This window comes from Lactuca virosa, chromosome 4 (genome assembly GCF_052849685.1).
Source record: "Lactuca virosa cultivar CGN04683 chromosome 4, Lactuca_virosa_CGN04683_v6, whole genome shotgun sequence".
NCBI lineage: Eukaryota > Viridiplantae > Streptophyta > Magnoliopsida > Asterales > Asteraceae > Lactuca > Lactuca virosa.
In genome coordinates, this window is record NC_136429.1 from 6,517,749 (window position 1) to 6,527,728 (window position 9,980).

The following is a 9,980-nucleotide window of genomic DNA, read 5'->3' on the forward strand; positions in this document are numbered from 1 at the left end:
TGATGCTATAATATGTTATTTGTTTGGAAGGTGTAGTTGTATGTTACCCATTATAACCGTTTACTTTTTATCCCATTTTGTTGCTCCTCTGCCAACAGTGAAAAAAAAGTAAGAATAAAAAAAGTACCAACTCGAAATAGTAATGTACTTTTTTTGGTTTATCAAAATCATCATTTTATACTTCCTACATATATTTTCTTATTTTCAGCCTTATTTACAAATTATGCCAATTGTTACCCCTATACCAACAGTAAAAAAAAGTAAGAATAAAATAATTCCAAGTCAAATCATGCAATAAATAGCAATGCACTTTGATTCATTTGTCAAAATTCATCATTTATATTTCTTACATGTATTTTATTATTTCAACCTTATTTACATTTTATCCTATTTGTTCCTCTATGCTCATTTGTTGCCCTATACCAATAGTATATTTGTAATTTAATAAAAAAAATTGTTGCAAATATTTTATTAGTCATTGCGATTTTGAATTATGAATGAATGTTTTTTTTCTCTACCGTGGAATGAAAATGAGGAGTGATTGTGATAGTGGAATTGAAGATTTATTGAGGTGGTAAGTTACAATGGGAAAAGTGACGTTTTAACCGACAAAACATTTTTTCTTCCCAACAATCATGCACCAAAAGTAAGGGTTTAATAAGAATAAATATTTTCTTACAACTCACGCGCTTGTCTTGTGAGTGCGTCACAACTTCCATGTATTTAATAAGATTAAAGCTCCAAAACTGATAATATGTTGCATTATAGAAACTCATGACTTTTATAAAATAGCAGGATTCACATGTGTAACTAAATACTTACAAATTAAAAAGTTATTAAAAAATATAATATTACAATTCATAAGTTTTTCTAAATTAATGATATATTATTTTATTACATAATCAATTTTTTAATTCTATTTAAAATTAACACCCGTGGATTCCACGGGTTTTAACCTAGTATATATATATATATATATATATATATATATATATATATATATATATATATATATATATATATATAGAGAGAGAGAGAGAGAGAGAGAGCTAGGTTCAAATGTGAATTCACATCTATTGTGCGGACGTGTGAACAGTGTTATTTTATGAGAATGACAAAGAAAATATATTGTTTGATAATATGAATACGTTAAATCTTACATAACAATTGTCATTATCACACATATGAATACGTTCAATTGTACATAACTATTGTCATTATCACACATTCTCACTAATTAAATCGTCTATAAGGTTATTAAAGACTTTTTTATTATTATTCTCATTTTGTCATAATGTTGTCAGAATATTTAGTGAGTCTTGTTCTGTAAGAATATATGAGTGAAAAACGATGTGTAAGAACAAAAAATGAATAAGAATTAGTCAGGATGCATGAAAATGATGATAGTTATGTGAGGTTGAACGTATTCGCATTACTAAACAACTTATTATCTTAGTAATTATCATAGAATAACACTATCCACACATCTGTATAATAGTTATGTATATATATATATATATATATATATATATATATATATATATGTGTGTGTGTGTGTGTGTGTGTCAAATCTAAAAATTTAGCCTTTTATTATATAAGTGTTCATTAATATTTATTGACCATATTTCGAAATCATTAAACAGAAACATACATTACAACAATAATAGATGTTAAATGTTAATTTGGAGTTCATTTTGTAATTAATTGAAACTTCTGATTTCGAGAGGAGCATTGGTTGGGAAATCCTTTAAACATGTGTGTGTGATGACTCCACCATAGTCTTTCATGTAAGTGTTATGACTCCATCATAGTCTTTCATATAAGCGTTATGCCACACAATAGTCATTTATACAAAAGGTCACAAAGACAATCTACCATGTCGTGACACCTAGTGTCCTACATAGTATGTTGAGAAAACTCACTTGATAATGAAATCACAGTCATGCTAGCATGATTCCTCGAATCAACTAATACAGAACAACTAAAACCAAATAGAGGTCCAACCTCATTCTATAGCTCAAAACCTACATGTTTGACCAAAAGTTAAATCGGTCAAAGTCAAAGTCAACAACCAATGACCCTACACGTCGCGTCGACCAATGTTTTAAAACCAGGGTCGACCCGGCCGGTTCAACCGGTTGGACCGTGACCCGGGGTAGAAGGCGGGTCAATTGTGAACGGTTTTTTGTAAAAATACGGACCGGATCGAACCGGCCGGGTTTCCCCTAAACTGCGGTTCGACCGCTTATGTTGAACCGGTTCAAACCGGATTGACCCGTTTTAATAGGGTTTAGATAGTTGGATACAAGTAGCGAACGTCAAAACAACGAGTCGTTTGTGGTTTCTTCAATGTTTCTCAATGTTTAAACTTTGTGGACATTAAATTATTGGTTTTATATGTTTATGCATTATGCAGGAAAGTAAAAATATATAAAAATAGAAAAATACCATAAACCAGGTTGACCGGGCGGTTCAACCGGTTGAACCGGTTGACCCGTGAACCGGTCATCACACTGGGTCAACTAAAAACCCGGGTTTTAAAACATTGGCGTCGACCCACTTTTTTTGTTTTGTTTTAATTCTTACTTGTCAATTTCTGTCTCCCACTTTTAGATGAATTAAATAAGTATTAAAATATCAATTTGACCTTTTTATTTTCTAAACTTTTGTATTTATCCTCGTAATATATATAATCTAATTTTTTTAATAACTTTCATCCGTTAATTTATAAAAGGGTAAATTACACGGATGGGTCCTGTGGTTTAGGTTAATATGTGTGTTTGGTCCCTAACAAATTTTTTTAACTCGGACCGTCATTACTTTATATGTTTGTTGAACGCTTGATCCATGTCATACCTAAATTGACTACATTGCCCTCACCATTTTTTTTATAATTTTAATTCATTAAATAATTATTTAAAACATAAATAAAACCATTGGGTCCCACCATCCACCCCAACCCCATGCTTCCACCTCCACCCCTACCTGTTTGAAACGAGAGTTCTTCTCTTTCATATCATCTACACACCTATACCCTCCTAAATCTCTGACGAATTCTCTTGTCCCCAGAAAGAGACCGATTTCTGGCGAACCCATCCCTGCCGATTTTCTGGAATGACCTTTAATGACCTACTCCGGATCCATCCCCACAATCGCCTGTAAAACAACCACCACTTTAGCCCATGAAACTACCACCATCGTCGTCCCTGAAACAACCACCACTGATCTGCATTTTTTTTTGTTGCTATGAACTTCCTTGAAACAATCGAACCTGAAAAACTGAAACCAAAAATCCCCAATCCAAATAAGAAAAAACACTAAATCAAAATCAGAAGAAACACTAAGTCCACTCGGTATGAGCAACGCCATAAGGCGTTATGCTGATTTGGCAGCTCCCATAACGGTGCCATAACACCGGAACACCGCCCCCCTCTCATGTTATTTGGTGTTATGTTAAGAAATGTTACCATGGCCACGGGAAGTAACGTGAGAATCAACCAATCAAAAGTCATTATCTCACTCTCTCTCTAACTCTCTTTGTATCTCTTAACATGTTATAACATGTTATAACATTTGCACACCATTTCCTACATAAATCAAATGGTGTTAAAGATGACATGGCATATGAGTTGACAAATTTTGGGTATGATAACATGTCTTAACATGTTGCTCACACCCACCAGCCTAAATCAAACTGATGCAGAATCATACAAACATCAAATGAAAGCAAAATTGAACTTGAGAAAAAAAAAATCAAACCATAATCCGTAAATCAAAATCGAACTGGATTAAACAAGAAAAAACATGATAGAGTACATATAAAATGTTGGAGATAGCGTGTGGTTTTTTCCGACAGAGTAAATCGAAGATGCTGACGATGATGGCGGAGATGCTAGCGGCATCGACGGTGTTCCGACTTCAGAGGTTAGGGTTAGTTCACCGGAGTTGAGAGAGGGAGAGGAGAAGGTTTTTGGTTTATGATTTCTGTTCGCCGGAAATACCCAGAGCAGCGGCGGCGACGAGATATGATGTAGATATCACACATTGCCCGTTCCTCCGATGACCAAAATCTTGTTGATTTTCGTTGCCATTTGTTTTTTCAGGTGAAAATTGTTTCTCCGGTGAAGAGGGGGTTTGATTGGTTTGCGTTTGCCGGAGATTTAGTGAATTTGTCGAAGTTGGGATGAAGGAATTGAAGACAGGAGAAAGGTCGAGGGAAGAACAAGGCTCAAGGGGGCAATGACGGAGGGACCCACATGTATTATTTATATCAATTCTTTGTTAATAAAATAATAAATTAATAAATAAATAAAAATTAATTAAAAAAAGAAATGGATGAGAGTAAACTAGTCTTTTTAAAACGAACATGGACCAAACTTACAACAAAAATATAAAATAAAGATGATCCGAATTTAAAAAAAAAATCATTAGAGACCAAACTCGAAGATTACTATAAACCACATGTACCATCCTTGTAATTTACCTTTATAAAAAAAATCTTTATTCGACGTGTTCAAATAGATTTAAAAATTAAAAACTCGAACCCGTGGTCTAAAGTGTATGGGTGCACATAAAAACCGATTCATCGGCTTTTCCCGGCCCGGTCGAACACGGGTATTAACCTTCATGTCTTCGTCCACAAATCCTATCATACCGCCAAAACCGCACCAATTTCCTATTCCCATAAACCACCTATTTGTCGACGCCAGGTTTCAAAAATCATGCCAGCAATGGCTTCGCAAGGCAAAATTGATCGGATCGAACTCGAGAACTTCAAATCTTACAAAGGTCACCAAGTCATCGGTCCTTTCTTTGATTTCACCGCGATTATTGGTCCCAACGGTTCTGGAAAGTCTAACCTCATGGATGCTATAAGCTTCGTGCTCGGTGTTCGAACCAGTCAACTCAGAGGCGGGCAGTTGAAGGACTTGATTTACGCTTTTGACGACCGGGAAAAGGAGCAAGGAGGTCGTAGGGCTTCTGTTAAGTTGGTTTATCGACTTGAAAACGGTACTGAACTCTTGTTTACTCGTATTATTACTAGTGCCGGGGGAAGTGAGTACATGATCGATGATAGGGTTGTGAATTGGGATGATTATAATGCCAGGTTGAAATCTCTTGGAATTCTCGTGAAGGCCAGGAATTTTCTGGTTTTTCAGGTTATTTGGTTTTAAGTTTAAATTCCTTGCTTATACGTTAATTAATTATGATACACGACTGTTTCATGGTTAAAGTGAACAATGTATTGTGTTAATAGGCTTTAAGTTAAGGTACTTCAAATGCAGGGTGATGTGGAGTCTATCGCATCTAAAAATCCTAAAGAACTTACGGTGCTTCTTGAGCAAATATGTGGGTCTGATGAAGATAAGAGATTGTATGAAGATCTGGAAGAAAAGAAAGGTGCAGCTGAGGAAAAGTCTACACTTGCTTATCAGAAGAAAAGGACAATTGTCATTGAGAGAAAGCAGAAGAAGGAGCACAAGAAAGAGGCCCAGAAACATATGCGTCTGCAACAAGAGTTGGTATGCCATTATGCATCCTAGGGTTTCACTATCCCCATGCATGCATGTATCTGCAGTGTGTGTTTTGCATGTTAGATTTGAAATGAGTATTGCTCATATGTTTAATTACCTGTTTTTTTGCAGAGATCTTTAAAGAAGGATCACTTGTTGTGGCAGTTATTTAACATAGAAAACGATGTTGAGAAGGCCAATCAGGAGATTCAAGCTGAAAGTAGTAGACTTGAAGAAGTTGAGAATGAATTGGGTGGTTATGAGAATGAATCATGCAAAAAAGAAAAGGAACAAGCTAAATATAGAAAAGAAATTGATAAACAAGAAAAGAAGCTTGCAGAGAAGAAAAATAAAATTGATAAATATGTTAGTTCTTTTTCTATTTGCTCTGCATCCTTATCAGTTGCTTACTATAGATGATAGATATTCTGGTTCATCAGCAACAGGAGCTTCTGAAGCCAAAGGAGGAGAAGTTTCGGTTGATTGCAAAACTTGAAAACACTGAGAAAGAGCTTGAGAAAAGGAAAGAAGAGAAGAAGAAACACATGCTTGAAATACAGAAGCTTCAGGATGACTTGGAGGACCTTACAAACCAACTCAATAACTTACAAATAAAAGCTCAATCTGAAAAAGGGAAGCAGCAACTTCACTTAACTGATCATCAGTTGGAGGCGTATAATCGCATGTAAGTAGTTAAGTACTTATTTTTATGGTATAATTAATAATTGAAAAAAATTACAAATTAGTTATAAAAGGTGGTTTAATTTGGTGTAGTAAAGAGGAAGCTGGTATGAAGACTATCAAGTTAAGGGACGAAAAAGATGTCCAAGATAGGGAACAACATGCTGACGTGGAAGCTGAAAAGAATCTGGAAGAGAATCTTCAACAGTTAGAGAGTAGGAAACAAGAGCTTGAGTCACAACAGAAACAAATACAAAGTAGACTAAAGAAGATTCTAGAAGCCATTGACGAACATAATGAAGACCTCAAACGACTCAAAAAGGAACAAAATGACATCATCAAGAAGGTTGGAGATTCCAAAGTAAAATATGAGAAGTTGAGGGGTGATATAAGTGATTTGGAGAATAAGTTACGTGAGTCGAAGGCTGACAAAAATTCAAATAAAAGGGATACAAAGTTGTCAGAAACAGTTGAGGCTCTCATGCGTTTATTTCCTGGTGTTCATGGTCGTATGACTGACCTTTTCAAGTCAACACAGGATAAATATAACCTTGCTGTTACTGCTGCTATGGGCAGATTTATGGATGCTGTAGTTGTTGATAATGAGGATACAGGAAAAGAATGCATCAAGGTATGATTATATAAACTATGGTTGTTAATTACATATAAGCTGTGATGCATTTCTGTATTTCACTTTTTCTTTTTGTGCAGTATTTGAATGACCAAAGGCTTCCTCGAATGACTTTTATACCTCTTAACTCAATCCGAGTTGAGCCAATTATTGAGAAGCTGCGTGCCTTAGGTGGAACTGCAAGGCTTATCATTGATGTGATCCAATATCCTTTTAACTCTCATATAGATTTTAATTCAATTTGGGACCCCACACCACATGCAATCAGTTATAAGCTTGTTTACTTAACAATCAAACAAATGATCAAGTAGTGAATAAGGCCATCATGTTTGCTGTGGGGAATACTTTAGTCTGTGATGATCTTGATGAAGCTAAGCATCTGAGTTGGACAGGAGAGAGATTTAGAGGTAAATTAAACACGTACTACATATTTTGATTTTCTTCTACAGGAAGAATGGTGATCATCTTTTAAATTTTAAAGTTTTGATGTCTTTGTAGTTGTAACCATTGATGGAATTTTATTAACAAAGGCTGGCACCATGACTGTTGGCACAAGTGGTGAAATGAATGCAAGGTCACAAAAAAAGAAAATACAAGGTTTGTTATTTTTGCATTAACTTACCTATAAGTTCTCTTAATCTTCCTGTTTACACATGGAAGTATTTTTCAGATCTTAAAAAAGAAAAAGAAGGGTTTGAAGCTGAGTTGCAAGAGGTGGGGTCTATAAGAGAAATGCAGTTAAAGGAGTCTGAAGCATCTGTGAAGATCAATGGAGTTCAAAAGAAAATTCAGTATGCAGAGATTGAGAAGGTTGTTGAACTTTTCTTATCAAACTTCCTGATCCTCTGATATGATATCACGTTTTTTTTTTGATCATTTTTCTGTTGCAGGTATATACAAACGAGAAACTATCAAAGTTGATTTCGGAATACAATAATATAAAAAGTAAAATTGGTGATATCGAACCTCGTCTTCTTGAGGTGGTGTTACGACAATAAGTCAGCGATTTGGTTGACTATATACAGGATCTGATTCGAGGGTTTTATTGCAGATAAGAAATAAGATTTCCTCAAGACAACACAAGATTTTATCACTCGAGAAGAGGATTAATGAGATTGTTGACAAAATTTACAAAAGATTCAGCGAGTCTGTTGGGGTGGAAAATATCCACGAGTATGAAAAAAGCCACCATGAATTGGCTGATGAAAGGCTTCGTTTGCATAATCAGCAGTCCAAAATCAAATACCAGTATGTTTATGAATTTGCAGCTTGTTTCAAAATTAAAAAGATTTATTAATTAAATTAATCTCTATGATATTTGTGTTTATTTTCAGGCTGGAGTATGAGAAAAAGCGAGACATGGGAGATCGAATTGCTAAGCTGACATTATCAAAGAATGAATTAAAAAAAGGTTTGCTTGAGGTTGATGAGAGAGAGAAAGAAGTTAAATCGAGTATAGAGAAAGTCACCAAAGAGTTTGCTACATTAAAGGAAGAAATACAGGGTATGTAATAATTAATGCATGTTCTTGTAGATTGTTGATAAAAAAAATAATTTGTGATGATTTTGTTTCTTTGATTTGTAGAGTGGAAGTCACAATCAGAGGTGTGTGAGAAAGAGATGAAACAATGGAAAATAAAGATGTCTACTTGTACAACCAATATAACAAAACTTAAAAACAGGATAGATGCTAAGGAGACTCTAATCACACAATTAAACTCCAAGAAACAGGATATTTTGGACAAGTGTGATTTAGACCAAATTACCCTTCCAACTGTGGCTGATCCAATGGATGTTGATGAGTCAGCACCGGTGTATGATTTCAGTCAACTTGGTAGGTCACATCAGCATAACACGACACCTGCTGAAAGGGAGAAGGTGGAAGCAGAGTTTAAACAGAAAATTGGAAGCATAATATCAGAAATTGACCAAACTACCCCTAACTTGAAAGCCCTAGATCAATACGCTGCATTGCAGGAGAAAGAGAAAACAGCCATCAAAGAGTTTGAATTGGCCAGAGATGAAGCAAAAAAGATAGGCAAGGAGTTTGAAGCTGTGAGGACCAGAAGGTAAATTTATAAGTTAACAAAATGAACATTTCTTTTGTTTTTTCTTAAATTGTTTTTTTACAGGCTTACGCGTTTTATGGAAGCTTTCGAGCATATATCTGGTAACATTGACAAAATCTATAAGCAATTGACAAAGAGCAGCACACATCCGTTAGGTGGCAGTGCATATTTAAACTTGGAAAACGAGGAAGAAGCATTTTTGCATGGAATAAAGTACAGTGCTATGCCACCTACAAAGCGTTTCCGTGATATGGAGCAACTATCAGGTGGGGAAAAGACGGTTGCAGCCCTTGCTTTACTTTTCTCCATCCACAGGTACGTACCTACCCCTCTAAAAAATATTTCATTTCATGCGTGTTTGAACTTTTAAGGGTATATATGCATGTCATTTTAGTTTTGTTAATTTGTTCCAGTTACAAGCCATCGCCATTCTTTATACTGGATGAGGTGGATGCAGCACTTGATAATTTGAATGTTGCTAAGGTTGCTGGATTCATTAGATCAAAATCGTATGGTTTGCAGAGTATTGTGATCTCACTCAAGGATACCTTTTATCACAAGGCTGAAGCCATGGTTGGGGTTTACAAGGATTTTGAAACAGGGTAAGTTTTTCTCTTCATACATACTCTCTCTATATATATCATTTTTTTTATTATACAATAATGGGTTCCACATAAACATGTAAAAGAATTAATATGAATGTTTCCTATTTCTTTCCAATGCAGCTGTTCAAGAACTTTGACATTCAACCTCACAAAATTCCCCGACTCGTGACAAGTTGGAAGAGAAGTTAATATTGAACATAAATGTCAATTTTTTTTTTTTAAAAAAAAAAAAAGATGGCCCATGTTTTTTTTTTGTTGACATGGTTCAACCTTTTAGACCACATCACTGTTAAGATTTATGGAGTCATGAACAAATTGACAAGTTCCTAAGAGTTCAAGGGCCATAAATGAAACTTGGAAATTAAAACAATTGAATTGTTGAATGGACGGTGGAATCAATTGTTTAATATTTATTGTCACTATCTCTAATGTGAACGCAACAATTGAACATTTGAATTGGACGCGAACTTTCGGTGGAATA

General features: G+C 34.9%; 1 protein-coding gene across 1 annotated transcript; it reads left to right on the forward strand.

Annotated features, from left to right (window-relative positions):
* The first annotated feature begins 4,719 nt into the window (after positions 1-4,719).
* Positions 4,720-9,980, forward strand: LOC145109610 (structural maintenance of chromosomes protein 1-like). Its single transcript, XM_079046806.1, has 16 exons — positions 4,720-5,159; positions 5,286-5,522; positions 5,646-5,879; positions 5,954-6,198; positions 6,288-6,825; positions 6,906-7,030; positions 7,123-7,232; positions 7,324-7,422; positions 7,496-7,635; positions 7,716-7,805; positions 7,877-8,073; positions 8,160-8,329; positions 8,411-8,894; positions 8,958-9,209; positions 9,308-9,496; positions 9,620-9,980. Exons 1-16 carry the CDS (start codon positions 4,722-4,724, stop codon positions 9,666-9,668), a joined length of 3,597 nt encoding a protein of 1,198 aa, XP_078902932.1. The 5' UTR covers positions 4,720-4,721; the 3' UTR covers positions 9,669-9,980.

What these genes read in the sequence shown, in the direction of transcription:
- LOC145109610 (XM_079046806.1), top strand. Translation starts at nt 4,722, where the DNA reads ATGCCAGCAATGGCTTCGCAAGGCAAAATTGATCGGATCGAACTCGAG. An exon ending in GGAATTTTCTGGTTTTTCAG is followed by an intron (nt 5,160 to 5,285) that starts GTTATTTGGTTT and finishes CTTCAAATGCAG; the next exon opens with GGTGATGTGGAGTCTATCGC. An exon ending in TTGGAGGCGTATAATCGCAT is followed by an intron (nt 6,199 to 6,287) that starts GTAAGTAGTTAA and finishes AATTTGGTGTAG; the next exon opens with TAAAGAGGAAGCTGGTATGA.